General features: G+C 43.2%; 2 protein-coding genes across 5 annotated transcripts in view; both read right to left on the bottom strand.

Moving 5' to 3' along the window:
• Positions 1 to 3,367: 3,367 nt before the first annotated feature.
• On the bottom strand, positions 3,368 to 7,146 carry zfp36l2 (ZFP36 like 2 zinc finger CCCH-type). Of its 2 annotated transcripts, none has more exons than XM_006799080.3 (2): positions 6,797 to 7,146; positions 3,368 to 6,597 (listed from the first exon to the last, which is right to left on the bottom strand). In XM_006799080.3, the coding sequence occupies exons 1-2, from the start codon at positions 6,884 to 6,886 to the stop codon at positions 5,386 to 5,388; spliced, it is 1,302 nt and encodes a 433-aa protein (XP_006799143.1). In that variant the 5' UTR covers positions 6,887 to 7,146; the 3' UTR covers positions 3,368 to 5,385. The 2 variants fall into 2 exon arrangements, with proteins under 2 accessions (XP_006799143.1, XP_006799144.1); XM_006799081.3 differs by having other exon boundaries at positions 3,369 to 6,594; positions 6,797 to 7,144.
• Positions 7,147 to 9,505: 2,359 nt separating this feature from the next.
• thada (THADA armadillo repeat containing) overlaps positions 9,506 to 22,895 on the bottom strand; it is a 124,181-nt gene continuing 110,791 nt past the window's right edge. For all 3 annotated transcript variants that reach the window (XM_087850381.1, XM_087850380.1, XM_087850382.1), the window contains exons 37-38: positions 12,680 to 12,855; positions 9,506 to 10,149 (exon numbers count right to left, since the gene is read on the bottom strand). In XM_087850381.1, coding sequence (XP_087706507.1) covers positions 9,826 to 10,149; positions 12,680 to 12,855 — 500 coding nt within the window. In that variant the 3' untranslated portion in view covers positions 9,506 to 9,825. The remainder of the gene's footprint in view (positions 10,150 to 12,679; positions 12,856 to 22,895) is intronic.

The following is a 22,895-nucleotide window of genomic DNA, read 5'->3' as shown; positions in this document are numbered from 1 at the left end:
AGGGAGGCCGGGCGGTCAGGTTGTGCCGTAGGTTGTGACTTGTGCGGTAAATCTACGTCGTAACTGAAGATATAACGATAACCTGATACGCACCTCCCAAGAAACGTAACCTTATTCAACACAGCAACTTGAATGATGCTGGAGGTGAGTTTAAGCTTTAAGTGACGTTTCCGGTTACATCTTAAGTAAGGACGTAGATTTCCCGTACAAATCTAAATCCAGCTTAATCAGGCTGCAGGGTTTTAGAGGTGTTTGCAGTTATGACGTAGATTTACTGCTGAAGTATAAATCCTCAGTAAGTGTTCAACATAGCTGCCCAGTAGTGAGACTTGCTTATGGAAGGAGTTTAATCAAACTAAAAGTACAGAAACTCGTTGGGAACACAGTTGCTGCGTGTGCAGCTGAATAAAAGCTGTTAGTTTACACCTTTGTACCATTCGCCCTCTTGAGATTAAAGCACTGAATCAAAACCACAAGCAAAAGTAAACCATGGCTCCCACACCAAACTGCCACTTCAGCACAGTTTAGAATATATAGCAGTTGCCAGCGGCTGTTTTCTTTTAGGAAAGTAAAAGGAAAAAGAAGATCCCAGCTCTTTATTACAAGTCAGTGTACCATCAAAATGATTCTGATGCTGTTATTTGAATGTAAAACAGGCCACACAGGACTTCAGATCACCGACAGAATGGATCCCTTGTCTGTCTTGGCGGCCCTCCTGTTGCCTTAAAAAGGACTTGGATATCATCTGCCTTCATGTTATGACCAAATAAACAACTCCAACTTCTGACTGGGCGCTTCTGGAAAGTGTGACAGCTCCCTGATCCTGAGCCACACCGTCAGCTGGGTGGAGCTTCATACCCTGTTGTGACACATGCACACATTGTTTCATTGTGAAACCAGAGTAGGGTCACAAAAAGTTGACAATCGCAGGTAATCGGTACAAAAAGGGGACTTTCGAGGGTTGATTTACACCCGTGTGACTCCGAGGCCCGGAGCTGGGTGGAGGATAGGGTGGTGGAGAGGAAGAGGATCCCTGCTAGAGTGAGAAGTGTTTACTTTCACTTTAGTTATAAGTAGCAATTATAGCTCGTTAAATAAAGAAAACATTTTTTCCTTTAATCTTCTACTTTTACAGCTAAATCAACCTGCAGGGAAAATCTGGCCACATGGACGGTTAAGGTCTGATCAGAGTCTAATTAGAGCTTTGTGACATAAAAAATGATCAGAGCCTCTGCTTTCTGCTTTCTGTTTGGCAAGCTTCCACCCATCTGGCACCCATATATTCTACGACAAAAGTCTAAAAAGTTATACGCCATTACTGCTTGACCCCAGGTCTGGGCTTAGCATGCCAAAACAATACCAGGACGAGCGTACGGCTTCCCAGAGCGGCAGCGCGGAACACAAATAGCAACTTCTAGAAGCCGCCGAGCCGCCTGTGTAGGGGAGAAGGGAAGCTGAAGGAGGAGGAAAAACAGCAGGACGAAGAAGAGGTGGAAATGGGTGGTGGCCAGGAAGCTGGACTCTTCCTGCCCTAATCACAAGTCAGAGAGTGTTTCCTTTCATTGTACAAGCTCCAGAACCCATTAGCCAGGCAGACCCCTACACACACTCTTAAATACATACACATTCTTCATAGGAAAAGTTCATCTTACTCAGACATAACATATATGAACGGGAGTACATTCCCTCAATCTCTATATGTAGGTTTGTTGAGTGAAACTCAGCCACACAAACACACTCTGAGTCACAGGTACGCCGATCCTACTTGGCAGGGCCGCAGCACATTGTGCAGCCCTTTGGCTCTGCTCTGATAAACACTTCATTATGAAATCCTGAGGACACAGTAAATATTTGCAGAGGCCCTTATCAGCCTGCCTTATCTTGGCGTGAACTCCAGGCACCGCATGACTCTCGGGCCCTGTATTTTCTTACTGCCTATAACTGCGCAGAGCAGCGCCACAGAAAGCTGCTCTTCTTTGAAAGCCTCCTAGAAACCCGCGCTACACGACAGCGGAGACCAGCGCACGCCGGGGCTTTCGCCTCCGTCTAGACGCGAGCGAACGTGGCACTCTGATGAGAAGCCGGCGAGCCTGGATCGGTTTCTGAAGCTGGTGAATTGCAAAAGTTTACTAGCTCAGGTCACTGATAGAAGAAACACGTTTACAACTGCAGAGTTAATCAGTTATGGGCCGATGGCTGCTGCTGATACAATAATCTGTGACCTGAGAGCACGCCGGTGTCACTCATACAGTTAAAGGTTCGCTATAGTGCTCATTTCAAACTCCATAGTTTGATTAATGGGCTATAATAGAGTTCTTAATGATCATACATTGGGCCTTAGTGTGTGTGTGTGTGGCAGAAAACGAGGAAAAGAATAAAAAGTCTCTGGAAAGTGCAACACAAGCACATTTATTTTTTTATTGAAGCAAGCCATGACTCGGGTAAAATCCTAGAGAACACTAAGGGTTAATGATTCACTCGTCATCCTCGCTGCTGCGCTCGCACTTGAGCATTTTCATTCCCCACAAAAAGATTTCCTCTCTAAACTTCTCACATGGTTTTGTTTAAATAACTCCCCGAGGCTCTAAAGAACAAAAACTACGATTAAGATCCGCTCGACAAAGAAAAAAACAACACAAACTTGTTGATTCGTCTTCTTCCTCTCTGCATTTTTTTAATCAGAATTACGAGTCCCAAGATTTAACTTGTGACTCTGGACTAGACTCCCAGAACTAAATATCAGACCAGTACTTTTATTTTTGATGTCTTAAAGGAGACCTATTCTGTAATCGCTGTAAATCAGCTCAGTTTTTACAGCGCTGGTCAAACCTTTTGTATGTGAAGGGCAGCCAATCAGGATAAAGCTGGCTTAAAGAACTGGGGGAAACAGCTCGTTGACAGATAGTCGGCGATATTAGAGCCTCGGCCCAAAGCCAGTATGAAGCACAAAGCTAGTCCCAGATTAAAAACAAGGAGCTGGAAGTGAGCAGAAACTTTGTGTGGCACTTCTTCTGCAGTCTGAGGGTTGAGAGTGCCAGTCTATATCACGTATATCGACATAATAAGGATTGAAATCGTATCCTCCCACGGCCCAGTGCCTCTTAAGTTTTTCATTTTGAAAATTCATTACGCAACACCATCTCCAGTTTGTTCTGTACCCCTTTTCCATGTTCGCAGTGAACTTTCACAACCGTTGCAGAGAGCATGTACACATCCGGAGGAAAGGGGGGGGGGGGGGGGGGGGGGGGGGGGGCATCTCAGCAGCACTTGGGTAAAACTAGCTGGTCAGCGCTTTGACCGTGTGTGACATCATCATACATCTACAAGAAGTCAGAGTCTGAAACTTTTTCAAAAAATGTTTTTTTGTTTTTTTATTGGGAGAACTACAAAAAAATGTACAGTACAAAGTTAACAGTCTCACACTCAATTTGTAGTGAACTGACCCCCCCTCCCCCCCCCCCCCCAAAAGAAAAGAACACAACTCTCGGTTGTCTTTTTGTCCGTCTTTTTTTTTCTCCATTTTTTTTTCTGTGTGTTACATTCAAAAAGCTTTACTTCTGATAAAGTAGTCAAAAGTACATAGTGCGCATCCCCCTGTACCTACTATGTACAATCCAAATGTGTCCATCCAACTTCCCTCTCCAGCAAACTCAACACTAGATTTCAATATTTTAAAAAAAACCAAACAAAAAAGAGGAATGGGGACTTTGAGAAAGTTTACAGTTGTGTTTTTTTTCCTTTCTTTTTTTCCTGTCAGAGTGTCTGGAGTGGTAACAACCTCTAGAAAAAACAAAAATCCAACACTACATTCAGTTCCATCTGGATTTATAAAAAGATGCAATGTAGGAAAAATACTTTATTTGGTTAATTTTAAGGCATGTCAAGATTATGAACCCCATAGGCACTACACAATAATACTGGGGCACAAGGGATTGCTACATTCTTTAGCACGTGGCTGGAATCACAGTGTGACCTCGTGCAAACAGAAAATGAAAAAGGAAAAAAAATAAAAATACTTTTTGGTTAATTTATTGACTCGGGTTCTTTGTCACTGAAGTCTGATCTAGATCAACGAAAAGAGGAACGAAGGTTTGGACGGTCTATGACAAACCATTGTTTATACATTCTACAGACACATCTAAATAAGGATCCTCAAAAAAAGAAATAAAAAAAGAAAAGCCTTCTACAGCTCTGACACACAACCTCAGGAGCAAACAGCAATCACGCAAACTTTTTTTTAATAAACGTAAACAAGGAAACAAAATTAATGAAATAAATATCACATACGTTCTCTTAAATTAAGATTTTTTTTTACTCATTTACAATAAAAATAACCAAGTGAAGTTACAAAAAAAGGAGAAAAAAACAATATATATATTACTGTGAAAAGAACATACACTCCACTTTATGCAGATTAATAATGGCGATCATAATTTAAACATAAAAGAATATAGATCTATTGCTTCATCATACTTGATAAATACAGTATGGACACAAATTACCAATGTAGCCTATACTTTTTTTTCACAAGATAATAAATAAGTTAAATAGTCCATAGCCAGTTATGCACTGCTATGTAAATCACTCAAAAAAAAAAAGAAGAGAAAAAAAAGAAACAGCTAAAAAAATATATATTCAACCATCAGCAGTGATTTCCCCAAACAAGCCCAACTCAAGAGTGCTTTTTAACCAAGCAACAAACTACACTAACCAAACGAACCACTGGGTGGCGCTGGGTGAGAGACAGATCTGGAATGGAAGTTGAAGCTTTCAGAGAGGAAAAGAAGAAGAGGATGAAAAAAAAAAAATAATGTTACTTTAAGTCAAGGCATTTTCTTGGCAGGATGGGAGGAAATCTGAAACCGCTTACAGTCTCTTCTTCTTGTCAAGTCATGTTACACACACACACACGCACGCACACACACACCTAATCCCAGGAAACGTGTGGCTTGCCTGATAGAGCAACAATAAGGGAGAAGGGGGCTGCCATGAGCCCTTGGGCAAGGCACTGATGGAATGCCTTCTGTTTGCTATCTAAGTTTTATTACAGCTATATTACATATAAAGAAAAAAATACTAGACTAATGCCAGGTCAAGGACACTTTAAACTGAAGCTTTATTGATCTCTGCGGGTGAGACTCTCCTCTTGCCCCCCTCCAGCGAGGTCGGAGCAGGGTCAGCACCTTTAGAGCTGGTAGAGATTTTAAAAGTCTTGCACGAAGGCACTTCAGCAGGGATGGATGCTGCTGAAATGAGGGCAGTGGGGTGGGATCCTGGGATCCTCTGCTTTGAAGGACAGTCTCTCACTCACTGACAACCCACCTCCCCTAACTCGTCCATCATAATCCATATGAAAAAAAAAATAAAGAAAAAAGAAAAGTGTGATTAGTCATCTGAAATCGACAGCCTGCTGAAGATTGGCAAACGTCTTCCAGCGTCCAGACTCGGGGACTCGGAGCCGCTGAGGCTCCCGGAAGAGCTGAGGGACCCGCTCGCATAGCTCTCCCGGTCAGAGAGCGAGTCTGGCGGGCTGGGAGGAGGATCGAACACCGGCGACTCGTTGAGGCGGCGCAGCGCCTGCAAGTGGCTCATGTTGTAGGTCGGAGGGGAAGGCGGGCACACGCTGCTCTGCACGTTCCCGTAGTAGGCACCGGCGGAGTGGTTGTTGGCGTAGCTGCTGCTGGTGTGCACAGTCAGCGGGGCCAGTAAGGCTTTTAGGTCCTGTCCGGGGAAAGAGAAGGCACTGTTGATGCACGGCACGGAGTTCGGGGACAGAACGTCGTCGTTGTAGTAGCTGTGGGCGGAGGTGCAGGAGGAGGCTGAGGTGGGAGGCGGAGGGGTCCGGGACGTCGGGCTGTCGAGCAAGGGAGACTCCAGTCCGTGGTGGGTGGAGAAGCCGGAGAAGCTGAGACTGTGGTGAAGCTTTGGTCTGTCCCTCTGGGTGTAGCCGAGCTGCTGCTGCGGCGGCAGGACCTCTCTCTGGCCGTAGCCGCAGAGCTCGCGAGCCGATCTGGGCTCCCCCGTCTGCACGTTAGCGTTGGCGGGCGGAGCGGGCCGGCGCTCGTCGGCGTTGTGGATAAAGTGACAGCGGGGACCGTACGGGCAGAAGCCGATGGTGTGGAAGGTGCGGCACGGCTCAGTTTTGTATTTAGGGTGGCGGGACAAGCTCCTCAGCTCGTGGTAGCCGTGAGCGAACTGACACTTTTCGCCGTACTTGCAGGAGCCGTTCTCCTCGAAGGGCCGACACAGCTCGGTCTTGTAGCGGGTGGAGTTGATCTGTGAGCCGGGCTTCTGCTGCAGCACGCCGCGCTCTCCGTTCTCGCTGTAAGCGCGGTCGCGAAACTTGTTCTCCTTGTTAATGAGGGCCGTGGCGCTGCTGTTGCTGCTCGGCGTGTTCTCCTTGAGGCCGCCGTAGGTGCCCATGGAGAACTTGTTGCCGTTGTTCATCGCCTCCACGTTGCTGGTCGAGTTTCTGCGGTAAAATCCCGGCGTGAAGGCGCTGCCGGAGCCGGGAGCGCCAACCGGAGCTCCCACCGCCTTCTTGTCCAGCATGCTGTTGATGTGGAGGGCGTTCATGTTCATGCTTTTATCTTGCTGCTGGGAAGAAATGACACCAAGTTAGCGTCTCGGACAGTTAACTGCGTTACTGTTTTGAGCACATGGCGTATAGACTGCGCCTGCAGTATTTACAACTTGTTGCAGTCGAACACACGCAAACTGTGCACAAGTTAGTGCGCCACTTCAGGCACAAAACTCATTCAGAACAAGAAAAGACTCTTAAAGCGTCAAACTTTACCTTATAAAGCATGTCCATGTCGTAGAAAGCTGACAAGACGGTCGCTGACATCTCTTTTCCCCAAACTTGCTGCCGCACTGCCTCTTTCATGGAGGACCGAGCAGGATCCTTGAATGCGACGAGCGGTAGTTTGTGCCACGACTGGTTTTTGGTTGTGGAAAAAAAATAAAACTTTTGAAAAGTTGCTTAAAAAGCTTATGTGCAGGTTTAAGTCCGTGAAAGAAACAGGAGGGAGGGAAAGAGGGGGGTTAGGTTTGTGTTGTTGAGTTGTAGGTGGTTTTATTTCCTCCCCTTAAGAAGCGCTGAGCCAGAGTGCTTTGCTGGGAGCTCTAAGCCTTCGTATAAATGTTGCGTGGCCGGGGAGGGGCGAGCTCAAGTCGGTGCAAACTTTTTTCGAGGAGCCGCCTCCTCCCCGAGGAAAAAAAAACTTCCATTCACCGGTTGGCCGTCTATTCTTTAACACCACGCCTTGAAAATGAAATACAACTCCAGCCCAACCCCCCCACAACCACCACCCTCTCACGCCCCCGAAACTTTTTTTTTTATTTTTTTATTTAAATTTTTTTAAAATCACACAATTTTGTGGAAGCTGGTTTTGCTTTTTGGGCTCGTTGAGAAAGAATGTGGTACTCTACTATGAATGCGTGCCAGCCTGCAGCGCATTAGCGAAGCTCGGTGTCGTAAATAGAGGGAAGTTTTAAGGTTCCTCAAGTCCTGGGATTTGAACCGACAGTCTTCTTTTCTTGTGCACTTAGAAGCTGACACATGTATTTGTAATGGAAGGAAATTCAGCCTCTCCCTGCTTCTCTGCCTGTGGATGGGGTGAGACCACAAATATGAGCGCAGAAAAGACCAGTCAGAGTGCAGCACAATTTTTAGACTTAACTGGTTGCATAATCCACAGTATCCACTCTACACACACGCAGGTTCTATATGCCAGCATGACCCACTTTAATCTTGTCACGACTAAACCTTTTTAAAAGTGTTGGCTTTCACCTTTGAAGCCGTCACTCCTAAAGCACAACGTGCAGAGTCATTACTGCAGTAAATAGATTTGTTTTGGTTCAGTCTTTTTAAAGCACTCCTCTAAGTTCCTCTAAAACTTGTTTTTCACCATCCTCCAACCTCAAGAAGGCCCAGACTGTGCAGGAATGTGGTTTTTGTGTGGAGCGACAGAGCAACACTGCCCCCTAGAGAGCAGCAGGGGGATCGGTGAAAGGGGAGGAGGACTGAGGCGCCACCTGCTGACTAGAGCTGGATAAGATTTTAGAGGTCCACCCAGGACAGTTAAACTGGAGCACTATCATACTTTTAACTGATTCTTTTTTTTAAAATAAAAGCACATCAATTCGTATTTCTGCACAAAGAGGTGAAAGTAAAGCTCCTGAGACGCAAAAAAAATCATTTTTAACATGTTTTTGTCATTTTAACAAAACCTCCCTGCCTAACAATAAAAAGTCCCTCAGTTGTAAAGTCAAAGAGTCCAGTGCGGTTGCAATAAGCCCCTCCATCCTTGCAAGGATGGCAAAATGTTCACATGAAAATGTCAAACTCCTCAAGTCTGCTCTCTGGAGTTATGACAAGATTTAAAAAAAACCACAGTGGAAAGATTGCAGAGTTGGCAGCAGAGCACGGGAGCTCTATATCAGGCCTCCGAAAGGCAGATATTTCAGGCAGGAGGGTATTTTAAAAAAGAAAAAGAAAAAAAGCAACACATATCACCAGAAATGACTGGTTTCTGCAACACTGGTTTTCCATATATTATTATATTTGGAAGAGTGATTCTAAAAGTTTTCCTTCTGTGACATGATTCAGTGTACTGTTAAGGGCTGAATGGTTTGGTTAGAGATGGAAGAAGAGCAAAAAGAAAAAAAAAAGGAAAATAGCAACAAGCGAAAAACAAGTGACATAAGAGCTTGGAATCTACTACTACCAACCCTAAAATTAGGCTGAGGGCTGCCCCAGGACTATTTGCAAAGTTGTGATAAATAGTTTAATGTGAAGGACAGACACAGCGAGGCTCCTGAGAAATCCCTCGAACACATCCTCGTCCCGCAGAAACCGCTCTCCCTTCGCACGGCTCTGTTTTTATTGGGGGATGTCGAGGCGCTCCAAAACATTACGTCAGTTTTACTGTAACTGGGAACATGGCTACCAGGGAGAGAGGGAGAGAGAAGGGTCCAGCTGTATGAGGGGGCAGCATGGATCCACACACACTCAGGGAGGACAGTAGCGTATTGTGCCTGCCTCCTAATTACATAACCGGGAAAGCTAGAGGGAAGAATAAAAACGCAGTCCAATGGGAAGAGTCCTGCAGTAAATTAAATATCACAGGAAAATAACACCTCGTATAAACACACAGGAGTCAAAAGCGTACGCTGAAATACAACTCTGGTGACGTGTCAGCGCCGACACAATCGCCGCACTCAAGCCCGAAAAGCTTCAAGGCGCCCGAGTTGTTTTGTTCCGAATTAAAATTCCCTGGTGGACATGGAGAGCGCGGGACGCACTGCGAGCTCAATGCTGACACTGTTGGAAGTTTGTCGTGTGACACATTCCCGCTGATAAGAGAACAGTGCGTCGAGTGTTGTTTTCGCACAAGCCCGGCTTGAATTATTGTTATGACTCCACAATTGCCAGAAATCTGCACACATGTTCACAAAGTGTTGTTAAAAACCATCGTAGCATTTAGAAACAAACAAAGAAAAAAAAACAGGACATCATGTTTTATTTTTCCATTTTAGCAGTTGGGAACATTGGATTTAAAAAGTACACTAATAATGGAACAGTAATCATGCACTTAGGACGCTTCTGGCACTCAATGAGAGCAACATTTGTAAGACATGAAGTAAAAAACGAAAAACAGAGTTCCTTCATTCCCTCCACTTGATCATTAAAAGACTTCACCACAAAACCAGCCTGTGGTCTCCTGTGTCGGGCCATTAAAATCCATTTATGTGATAACTGAAATATTTGGAAGTCTTTTCCCATCGAAAATAAACAACTGGTGCAACTAAAACCGATCTCTTCTAGCTTCTCTGTCTCAGCCTGTCCAGCACCTCTAGAGCCAGAGCGGCCCTCTGCTGACGCAGCGTCAGCCGGGCGTGCTCGATGGTGCAGCAGAACTGAGGCAGAGCTGGGAGGGAGTCCAGGGCCTGCTGGGAGCTGAGGGCCTTGCTTTGGGCCAGAGTGTGGATTTGGTTAACCTGGTCCAGCCCAGCAGATCCCGGTTCCTGAGTGTCCTTGAAGGTTAGGATGAGGGAGCCAAGGTGTCTGTGAAGCAGCTTCACCCACTGGATGGGCTCAGCCCACAGGTTTAGATCCCCTTTCTCGAACAGGAAGTCGTCATCGTCCTGGTCAAAAGCAAAATGGAAGTCACTTTACTGGAAGGGAATTTAAAGAGTTTGCTTTCCCCCCTCCCACACCTAGAGCTGGTTGTGTAATACCGATCCAGTTTCCACCAAATCATCAATGAAGTATCTCAATCTTTAGCTGCTAGATGTTCCATCACCTTCACTAAATTCACAAAAATCATCTATACTCACATATATGTATTTGTTTTTACTAAAAACAGTTCTGTGTTGTAAGTAAGCCTGTATCCACACAACTCTAGGCTTTTAAGAGCCTTAAAACAGAGACTTTTGTAAATGTTGTTGTACTTTAAAAGCTAGAATTTTGCTGACTTGTCACAATAACTCAAGATATGCTTTCTGCTGCCAGGAGAGACTAATTCTGAAGCTTTACTTTGAGAAAACAATCCCAGGCCTAAAACGCTTGATAATAAATCTCCGTGGTTTAGTCACTATCATAAACTGTATATAGAAGACGGACACAGCTTCCAGGCCTGAAAAATGAAGTGCCCATCTGGAAGTGCTTCAGGCTCCTTAGGTTTCCAAAATAAGTCAGATTATACTGCAATTCATTGTAAAACAAACCTAATACTCGCCTGGTCTATGACCTCTCTTAAACATTTTCCTTATGAGTTTGTGGCCTCAAATGCTAGTTTTTGAAACTATTCATCCAGTTAGTTTCAAGAATCCTGTTCTTGTTGCCAGGCAATCAGTAAAAATCAGAATCCTTTATTGATCGCTAGGGGAAACTATGTTGGTTACGGTGCTCCAGTACAAACAGTAACAAAAACAGACAGTACAAGAAGTAACAAATAGCACTATATATATATATATATATATATATATATATATATATATATATATATATATATATATATATATATATATATATATATATATGTGTGTAAGTCACTTAATAATAAATATCTGAATAAAATAATTGGGGCGGAGGCTATCACTCATGTTGCTAGGCCACATCATTGATGGTTCTTATGCTGTCATGTGACCAGTAATTTCAAGGTCAGAGCCGATGACGTCCAAAAGATTTTGGGACCTATAGTATTATATCCCATAATAGTTGGTAAGTCATAAATGTAACTGGACAGGATTTTTAAGACTGACACTGACACAGATATTTGGTGATTTATAAATCTGTTTCTTTGTTGTTTTAGGGCTGTCAGCGTTAATCTTGCGTGGGGCAGCACGGCGCTAACGTGATAGCGCAGTTAGCTCGCATGGGCAATCCTCGCTAACTCGCTAACGGAGATTTGCTGCGTTAATGCCATTTTAACGAGATTAATGCTGACAGCACTAGTTTATTTTAGTCTTATGAAACAAACAGATTCCATTTGTTTTGCGTAGCTATTTAAGTGACTGTTGTTGTGATTTGGCGATACTGCTTGGATCACCTGGTTGTTGTGTTTGTGGGGTTCCAAACAGATGTGTTGCCAACAGACTGCCCCTCTGCTCGACAAACCATGCAACGTCAAAACTCCATAATTAGCATTTCTAATTCCATTTAATGGCCATTATGAATGCAGATGCCAAAAGACTAGCAAGTAGCTAACAGATCGCTAATACGTCAATTGTGCTCTTTTAAGGTCACTCCAGGGCTCGTTGTGGTCCCAGCTGGAGTCAAATAAACGATATGATACAAATAAAGGATACCTTTTACGGTGGGCCTTTATTCAAGCTGACAAGTTGCTGCGATATGGTATCTACCTTGGTTTCTCACTCACATTCCACCCCCAGATTCTCATATCTGGTTTCAAAACATAGAGATGGCCACAGTTAAAACACTCAGTTTGAAGCTTCGGGAGAAGAGTTCATGAACTAACTGGTGGTGGCTAAGTTCATCATTTATATACAGACTATGGTTGGTGGCCCAGTCCATCTTTTATATACAGTCTATGGTTAGTACGAGTAACAGCGTTCACATTAAACAGATTTATATGATTCAGTACCAAAAACTGGCAGCTCTAAGAACACAATACTTTGGGTTGTGTTTAACTAATCAAGCAAAGCTCAAAAATACACGAGCAACTAAACAGATAGCTAAACCAAACGTGGGTACAGAGCAGAAACCTTGGTTACTTAAAGAACTCAAACATATTGACTTCTTGTGAGAGCAGAACATGACAGCAAGAGCAAATTGTCCCTGATATTTCACACTTCACAGACACCACATCAACATGAATCAAACTGTGACTTTGTGTCAGTGTGTTAATATAGAACCTAATATATCCCCTACACAGCAGTGTCAGCAATTTCTTTCACCCTAACACTTCACAAACAATCCTTGTGCAGCCATAGAAAGTGCAACCTTGAGACGCATCCGTTTACTTAATGAAAATCATTGCTAGCATATGTAGTCTACTGTCTAGCAAACACTTCACACTGTTTTTTCGAACTGGTCGTGATGTTCTTTTAACACAGTGTTACAGTTCAAGTTGTCAATATGCATCTGCACTCAGGTCACAATGACAAATAAATGAAAAGTATGTGAAATAAGAGTTGTGTAAACGACACTCACCAGACTAGAAGCTTCATTTACAGCTGCATCCTGGCTGTGCTCATCCTCCCCCAGCAGCCACTCTGTCAGAGCAAGGATGCCGGCTTGTACCTCCCCCCACGTCTCGAACAGCCGACACAGGAGCGCGACGCCTGAATCCAGGGCCGCAGGCGGACACGTGAACACACCTGCCATGTCTGAGGACAGAAGAGAACAAACATTGAAAATATATGCACACACTGTTATAAAACACATTTTATACAATCAAGCTCAAAAGGAGGCACAAGGTTACAGTTGGAACCAGGGGGGGATTTTACAAACTGAAATGGTAAGCAAGATGTGTGTGGTGCCAACAAGAAACTTTAAAACTAATGATTTACTACAAATGACACTGAAACATTCAAATGTAAATAATACAATAAGCTAATAAAAACTTTGATAATGTAGAACTTGGATGTAAAAATCACCTCTAAGGCTATAATACACACCTTTATGCAAAAGTCTATATTTTGTTATCAAACGAGGAAATAGATACAGAAACATCGAAGCATGTGCAAACATACATGGATATATATTATAGTTACAATGACCTTCAAAGTCGACATCTGGTATGAACACCTTTATTTTCCAACATAGTCTGAACTCTCTTGTAGGGCCGTGGTTTAATTAATTTGTTAAACACTTTTTAGACTAAACGTGTCATCGTATTAGAAAACTAACACTCTTTTTTGCCAATCAGCTCATTTAGCTACACAAGAAAGGTGATAATACTCTCAGTAGGAAAGAATTGAATGTTACTTTTATTACAGAGTAGCGTCAGCGTCACTGGCAGATGTGTTATGCTAATGGCATTAAAACAGACGGTGCATGTCCTCAGATGACCTCTTTTTAAATACTATATTAGCAGGCCAACGTTTACTTTGTCAGAGTGCTACTTAAAGTTAATTAACACTTATATATGACAGCTGCTACATTTAAATATTTCATAATACCTAGTTTGTCTGTAAGAATTTACTATTTACATTTAGGGCACATGGTTAATTATGCTAATGCTACGCTATTGAGGAGCTGGTTCATGTCTTTTAATTAAACATATCAAATATAAACAGGTTATATCAGCAATCATGTTAGATTATGTTTATGTGCGCATGAGCTAAATTAGCTATAAACCGTCTATGCACAGTTATTAAACATAAATTAGTGCTTAATATTTTATTACAAATTTACAAAATGTTGAACTAACCAGCTGGTACAAGTTGCTGTACTACCACTTTTCAATCTGAATTCTTGTAACATGTGACAATCACTAATTGTAAATATATAAAAGTATTTATTGATGCATAATGTTCCAACTAGACATTTAAAGCTAATTCTTCTGTGTTACCAGTGACTCACGTTAACTGGCTGAAAAATGAGGCGTGTTCTGCGGACGCTTTGAGTACCTCAACTGAAATCTTAGTCAAGTCGGTGCGTTTTACCGGATGTATTAAAACTCCTGACAGGGAAACGAGAAACCTGGTGTTCCCTATCAGGATAAGGGTTAAGAAACATATGGTGGACACACCTAGATTACTACAAGGAAAGCATGAGCCACGTACGGATTATAGTATGTTTGTACGACACAGCAGCCCACAGACTGAGCCCATCGAGTGTCATGAAAGGAAAAACCATTACATGTAGCGGTGTGTCACTGAATCCAAAATAATTGAAACTTGAGCTGAAATTTAAAAAAAAAAAGACTATTTGTAAAATTCAGGCATTCTACGAGGAAAAATGTGCACACGCATCTCAGCGTTATTCCAAATATGGTGGACGAGAATGACGCCAGGCAGGTTTTGGGCTTCACGACCACTTCATGAAAACACGTTTCCCACCTTGATCGGATTTCCCCCAGTGACCTTCTTGTGGGTTTGTAGCTGCTGGTGTTTGTGAAGTTGCGATGTTTCAATGACACTGTGTTCCAGACTGTGTGTGTGTGTGTGTCCTCTCTGGGTTTGGATGTACTTCTGGGAAACAAAACTATAACTCATACAACCAACCGCCATCAGGGTGTGTATGAGTAGATTCAAAAATATACTTGCACCAATCTGCGCACGCGCTCACACTTGAATTGCAGCACTGCTCCTAACACTCTTGCATGTTAAATTAAAGGACGGTCTCTCTGTGTAAGATGTGCAAATGCAATGTTCATGTCTTGTTTTTGCAAAAAATGTATTTCTGGCTATTTGTAAGTCCTCGACAAATGGGCCATAACGCACACGTACCCACAGGCCGGCCTGTGATGAGGCCATTCCTCCGCAGTGCTGCAAGACTTTAGAGGAAGTGGAAGTGCAAGGACACACACTTCAGAGGGAAAACATAACATATAACTTCATTTAACGGCTGCAGTTGTCCGTGCTGCAACTATCTGACGTGGAGGTTGAGTGTATTGTTCTCCCACCTTGACCATCCTCGCCGCAGCTGACACCAAGATAACACCGAGACTTCAAAAGGCTTTGAGAGCCACTAGCCAAAACATTACCACCAAGGAAAGAGAAGAGGAAAGGAGGGAGGGAGGAGGTATACGGACCCCTATGAGCACACATACAGTTTAAAACACACATGCAGGGTTGGGAACCCAGATTGTTTTTCATCTTCTGAGAGGAGGCGTAAAATCGCAGCAGAGCCCGGAGTCTGAGCGTGGAGGGAAACCCACTCTGTGAACATTAGAGCCTGCTGATTGTAGTGTATTAGAGGAGATTTAAGAGTTTAAGAGCATGAGTGACAAATTCCTTTCTTTACCAAGAAGCCGCCTCTCTCTGGGACAGCCCTGCCTCTGAAGTCAAGTCCCTTACAGCCCTCCCCCGGCATTAAGGGGACATAATAGGAAATTTTATCTGCCGTTCAATTTATCTGCTTCTCTACGGCGGTTTCACACGTCGCTTAACCCGATTTCCCTCTCAAGTTTTTTTGGCGCAAAAATGCCCCTCTTTCTCAAGGGGATTGTCTTTCATTGCCATTACTGCCCAGTATGTTGGACGCAAGCATTTTAATCAGGTGGTGTCTGGTGTTGAAAGACTGCGAGGCAATTGGCAAATGACAATATCACTGGGTGGAAGAATGGGCTCGGGTAGGATGGGCTGAGAGTGTGAGAGCGAGAGAGGGAGGGAGGGAGGGAGTGCCCTGCAGTTGGCATCCACTGGCACACACTCCATCCTCTGGCACTCCTGTAGTACATTTGAGCTGGGCAGGGCAGCAGAGTGAGGGAAAAACTTAACCTTGGAAACAGTGTAACAGTCGCACCATTTCAAGCTTTTTAAACATTTGACCTTTTTGTTTTTTTGGACCTTCACTGAGATCTTTGGTTGCTTTGTTACAAACTGTGGTAACCATGGTTTTAGAAACTACTTCAAACGTAAATCTGATAGAAACAAAACAAACTCCTCACCAGGCATGTGATCTCTTCTTCTCTGGTGGGAAAGTGTACACAGTGGCACGAAAGAGATCTGATGTTGATCTCGTGAACTCATTGCTGCTACCTTTCTTCAGTGGAAGCAAAAGTTTGCTACGATTAAAGACTCTGGAAAAACTGGAAGCATCCATCTTCCTTGACAAGGCAATCAAAACCATTACTTTATCCATGTCCATCACAGCACTTTATACTCATTTTTTAAAACTTTTAGTTAAAGTACTACAACAAGGGGAAGAATGGGCCCTCTGGTGTCCAACTCCAACCCGACCCTCTGGAAGGCTTTGGAAAACATGAATGAGCGCATACATTATGAACGTATTTTCATAAGTTTTACAGCTTTTTCCATTGATAATGACAACCCTCATGAACCCTCTTCTATATAGAATTATATATATATATATGTATATATATATATATATGTGTGTGTGTGTCACATCCTTCCTTTTCCTATATGAAAACACGTCAGGGATGCATGTTTAGCTAAATGTCTTTACAGTGACAGATTGGAGAGTCTCACTGGTCCATGATGTAAAAATACTTGTACTACTCTATTACATTTAGCATGCCACATACTATGGCCGTGAACTACTGGTGTTATTTTACAAATTTGATCCTTTACAATGACTTTACATTTATTTAGAACTCAGAGGCAACATTGGAGCTGACTTCAAAATGGCCACGCATCCTCCTGTTAATATGGTCAAGCTTTATAGCAGAAATGAAGGTTCTATAGCTAAATGTCCTCTTAATGTCAGCTACAAACAGAGAAACGATTTATGTATTTAGACTCACCACCTAAACTTATGTTAAGGCTTAAAGTTTTCATCCTTGGAAGCACTTTAAACGCCTGACCTTTGGTAACTGAGTCACCAAACTTCAACCAAACTTGAACGTGTTTGTGGTGCATTTGATTAAATGTACGAACAGACCTTTCAAGAAATCTGTGCCTTAGTTTTGGTGAGTAAGATTCTATATTTAGCATTAATTAGCGGGCATCTGTGCATTGCATCCATACAGTTTATGGAGGCCCATTGCTAACAGAGCTTAGTAGCAGCAGACAATACTGTGGATGCTCAGCCTCCTTTAAATGTGGTCACGTCTGGCTGAACTCACGGCTAACGTCATAAAGCTAAAGTGGAGGCTTAGCAAACTGTTTATGTGCATCTTTTATATACAGTCTATGGGTGTGAAAAACTGGCAGACTGGAACTCATTTTTGGAGTAATTCTTACTTTCCCCCCTCATTTTATACCCACTCTCTCTACGGTGACAGAAAAAGCGAGCTCTCTAAAAACAGTTTGACACAAAACTCAACTAATCTGATCTTGCATCATACGAATTCATTTCCTTCCTTGTTTCAGTCTTGCTTATCATAATAACCGTAGGGTCATAGTATGCTAATCGCTTCACATTACGTTCTGTTTTCATAGACTCGAACTAAACACAGGATGGCAACGTCCCCGTAGAGAATTATCAGAGAAAAATCTGTTGAAAATTAAGAAAATGGATACATTTCCAAATGACTTGCTTTTGCAAGACTCAGTTTGGTCAAAAGCAGACATCTATTGATTATTATAAAGTAATTAAGAGCAGTATGGTCCTGTTTGTCCTGCTGCAGCCACACAGTTCTGTCATTACAGAGCTGAATGAAGAGGGAGCGATAAGACCTGTGTGTTTTAGTAAGAGCACAAGTCTGCACATTACAAACTGAGCCTCTGCAGCAGGTGAAGGGGTGTCAGGTCTCCCATTGTGGGGACGGTGAGGGGCAGATGAGAGGAATGGGGGTGATCAGTGGGCTGTCAGGGCAATGGGAGAAATCTTGGACACTTCCTGTCACATTCGCTTTGGTGGGAGTTCATTCCTTCAACTCAGCCGCCCACATCTGACAAATTTGTCGTAGACACTTGTACCTGGCCACGTTCAGAGGATTTTTTTTCCTTTAGTTGATCTATCAGTGTTCACCTGAGCCTCATTAGAAATGGTCTCAGTGAACGGTGGCTGTCAGGAAGCCACTCTTAAGCTACGGAAAGGGGAGAAAAGGTTGAGTTTCGCCAAATTACACGAGAATTGGACTGAAAATCTTATGGAGAGATGAACCAAATCAGAAATATTTGGTTCAAATCGTCATTATTGTATAAAGAGGAGGTCAGGAGACAGAGCAGTGAATGTCTACAGCTATCTGTAAAGCACGGTGGAGGTTCTGCCATGGCTTTGGGTTGCATTTCAGGCTACGCCTACACTAATCTGCATAAGTTTGAAAACGGTGTTTTCGTCTAAAAACGCTGGTACATACTATTTTTTTTAATCGTTTCCAAAAAGTTGCGGATCTACACTGAAACGGCTGAAAACGCTTATGTTCCGTACTGAGCATGCGTGACACATAAGACGATTCCTGCCTCATTTCTGTCTGCCGTTTATTTACTTTCCGGCTCTTTGAAACGTCGCGGCAAATTGTCAAGGAAAAGCTCCGAGTTTTTTAAATGGACTGACAATGGGGTGGAGTTGTTGCTGCGAGTAACACAAAAGTACAAAGTTACAAAATCGAGCGAGAATATAGACTACAATGCCGTCCTGCATCTTAGTTGAACTGGTCACATGACTGCATCATATGACTAAAATGCGTCATTGTTTAAAAAAAGGCTCCGGGTTCACATTCCACACTGCGACGTGAAAACGGCGTTTTTAAATGTGTCCACTTTGGAGAGCGTTTTCAAAAGCTCAGTTTTCCTTGACCAAAAACGGCGTCTCAGTGTGGACGGAAGACCAAAACGGAGAGAAAAAGATGCGTTTTCAAACAAAAACATATTAGTGTGGACGTGGCCTCAGACAGTGGTGTTCAGGATCTCCTCAAAGTTGAAAAGTACCATCAGATTTTGATGCACCACACAGTACCATCTGGAAAACATCTTACCAATGCCCAATCAGTGCCATCGCAGTGCCACTATCAGTCATGGCCTTAAGGTTATTGAAGCTGTGTTGGATCATCTTGGTAGAATAGAAACAAAGAAGAAGAGCTTTGGATGTCCTTCAAGAAGTCCAGAGAACTATTCCTTAAATCAATGACAAGAAAGCTGCCTAAGAGAGTTCAGGCTGTGCTGAACAATAAAGATGCTCCTGCCACATATTTACTTTCAAACTTGTGAGAGCACAAACTCTGTTTTCCCTGTATATCCATGTATGCTTGCACATGCAGAGTGGTGTTGCTACACTTTTGCAGAATATTGTAGACTTCATCAAGTACCAGAGTTCTTGCTGAAGATCTCTGTGTGAAACACACACACACACCACCTCCTTGAGAAGAACAAGAAGTCTTTCTTGTTCACAGCGTGCGCTGCAGATGCTGCAGGAAGCAAAGGTGTGAGATAGTGAGAGAGGTGCGAAATAAAAACACTTTACAGCCCCGGCTTCCTCTGGTGTCAAGATCAAGAGAAACAACAACAACAACGACAATGGCGAGAAGAGGAAACCAGATAATAAACGTACGAAACCTAGTACGAAACCTCAGTGAGCATTAACACATATATTACGGTGTGGGAGTATTCTGGCAGCCTCATCATCGCAGTCTTGTGTTTATTCAGTCAAACACAAGTAAAAGACCGCCTCACCAAGGGGCCAAACAGGCTCCTATCAGTCAATTATCTCACCCCACCGATATGTGTTTGTGAACTCTCAGCTTTCTTGTCGTTAAAAGCATGCAGTATAACGTCATCTGCACAGATCTCTCTTTAAATAGCTTATGTTTGTTTTAACAGGCAAAAAGTAAATGCGTGGATTTCTGTACATGAGATAACACACAGATTACTGGCAAACGTCACAATTAGTCATTCTAGAGGTGCTTTGATATTCTGATCTGTGGCTCACCTCCCAGTGGACACTAAATTCAGGTTTTAGCTCTACATTAAACAAAAAAACTTCAAAATGTGCATTAGCTTTAAAGCTGATGGAGAGGTGCACTCCCTTCTAACAATTAAAAATGGCATTTTTATGTATTCTCCATGGTCCTGAAAAGCAAATATAAAGAGAATCCAGCTCTGAGTAAACACAGCCACAGATACTCCCCATAGGGGTTGGCGTAAACATTCAACTGACCCACTACTCCTCTCAGATCTAGGTCTGATTACAGATGTTTCACAATAAACGAGGATGCATAATGAGGCCGATTTACTTCGATATGGTTAGATTGCGAAATACCTACGTTGACACGGTGCATTGCAGTTTTTATCTTAAGAGCACATCACAACCACTACTGTATACTGCAGTGAAAACACTGCACACAGACACACTGCACCAGAGCCTGCAGACACTAGTCATTACTGCAGACATGTGACTTTTTATTTCACACCACCCACCAAATGATTAAAATCTCATTCCCCGGGCTGTCGTTTCGAGTGAAAGACGGTGAAAGCAGCGAAAACACTAATTCTGTCTGTGTGTTTCCACTGGAGGGTGAAATAACTGCCTATTTATTCCAAAAGTAAAGGACCCAGCAGCAAATCAAACCTTGAGTAATTCTCCTCTGCTTTCTGTGTGCTTTACAACAACGTCTGAGTGACACAAACCTCAGGTTTACTGCGCAAATAAATGCTGTGCTGCAATAGGAAGAGGCCCATTTCACGAGCGAGCGTCCTTCGGCTCCACCGGGCCATTCGCTTCCCATCAACTGCATCATCCAGTGTAAACAAATGAAAGGCACCATTCTGAACAGCCCGTCGCTGTCTTTACAGTAAGCAAAATAGGTTACTCCAGGTTGTTTGTTTGAATATGGTTCACTGGGATTGGCCTTTAAAATATGGGCCTGTCAATGGAGTCTACTGTATAATGAAGGATGGAACGATTTGCAAAATTTGCATCGTTTTGAAAATCAGTTTGATGTTTCGTGGAAAATGCTCAGTCATTTTCTGGTACAGAGCAGAACGAGAACATTAATACCAATCCTGATATCGTTGATGTAAACACAGCATCCACTAGCAGCGGGTTACCTTAGAGCAGGGGTGGGCAACTCCAGGCCTTGAGCGCCGGTGTCCTGCAGGTTTTAGATGTCCTTGATCCAACACAGCTGATTTAAATGGCTAAATTACCTCCTCAACATGTGTTGAAGTTCCCCAGACGCCTGGTAATGAACTCATCATTTGATTCAGGTGTGCTGACCCAGGGTGATGTCTAAAAACTGCAGGACACTGTCCTTGAGGCCTGGAGTCCCCACCCCTGCCTTAAAGCAAAGAACTGAAGTAGGCAGAACATCCTCCTCCCAACCAAAACCCATTAATGTGAACAACTATTCAGAAACATTGGCCTCTTAACCTTGACGTTAAGGCCGATGTCACAGAGTCAAAAGAGTCCAAGATGTTTTAGTAGATCCACCTATGTTATGAATTTCAAAATCCTACGTCACCTTGTTCTCGAGTTATCACGGTGAGGTGACCCCTCATGAATACCCCCTGAAACTTGGTGGAGCTCCAGTAAAAGCAGGGCTCTCTACATTTTGATACAGACCCAAATCAACTGTCACGTCTGGTGTGGCAGACGTGTGGAGTTTGTAGAAAGGACCCAAAAGGCGGCAGCTCTGGTGCAGGTGAGACATGAAACTGGAAAACCTAAACTGGGTAAAACTAACAAATCAAACCAGAAACGAAGATGCAGGGAGGTACGGCGAAATACACAGAGAGACGGACGGAGAGACGCAGGAAGACCGAGGGGAACAACACAGACGAACCAGCCACGAGGACGAGGTAACACACACTATAAATACACACGGCAGGAATCAGGGGATGGGAAACAGGAGGGGAACACACCTGGAAGACATCACAGCTGACGAGGCAGGGGAAACGTAAATAGAACACACTGACATAAGACGTAGACTTTCACAATAAAACAGGAACTTACACATGCAAGGACACAGACTAAGAAACGCGGACTTAACACAGGAATACATGAGCAGAACCGAATAAACACTAAACCGAGGAAGAACAGAACCAAAATAACAATAATAGAAAACACAAAACGCTGGGTCAAAAGGACCCAGGATCATGACATCAACTTTTTAAAAATTGCAAGAAAGAGTGCCGTCTTAGAACTCTGTATGGGCATTTGATGGTATTTGACTATTCTTTGAAGCTAGTCGTGGCAAGCCTGTACCATTTAAGCTTTAACTAACTTTTTAACAACTATTCAAGAATCACGACCAGCTCTGATAAGAATTTTTTAGAAAATCTGCACATTTTTATATTAAAAATGAGCAAACTTACATTAAATATTTCATACGTAGATTGACCTGTGTGCTGAGCATTTCACTGTTAATCTGCGTGATACTAATCAGAATTCTAATCAAAGCCCTCTTATAGCCCATGTCACAAAGCCCAAATCATCTCAACCGCCCCATCCAAATCCCTCTATGCTCTATATATAAAGTCTTCCCTCTGGTCCTGGCCTAAGTCCATGACAGTGCTGGAGGTCCAGCGAGGACAAACAGAGTTTGATTTCAGACCTAATTAGTCTAGAGGTATTTGGAAGGTGGTGCCAGTTTGCCAGGGTGGGGGTGGGGGACAGTTAGATTTGCTCTTCCTATCCAGGACAATGGTTGTGGGTCGCAGCTCAGGGAAGAAAGTGAGAGTTTATTTGCCAAGTTTCACTATGAGCTCAAAAATGTTCGATACATTTCAAGGAAAGTTTCACTAATGCTGGCTAACAGCAGCTAACGCCAGCGTTTAGTAACAGAAAATCCTCACTGTGAGCTTCACTGACTCATCGACTTGTATCGAACTCCTTTCACAAAGTTTTAGACGTCGCC

This window comes from Neolamprologus brichardi, chromosome 13 (genome assembly GCF_056152115.1).
Source record: "Neolamprologus brichardi isolate AB-2024 chromosome 13, ASM5615211v1, whole genome shotgun sequence".
Classification (NCBI taxonomy): domain Eukaryota; kingdom Metazoa; phylum Chordata; class Actinopteri; order Cichliformes; family Cichlidae; genus Neolamprologus; species Neolamprologus brichardi.
This window is presented reverse-complemented; position numbering and strand designations above follow the sequence as displayed.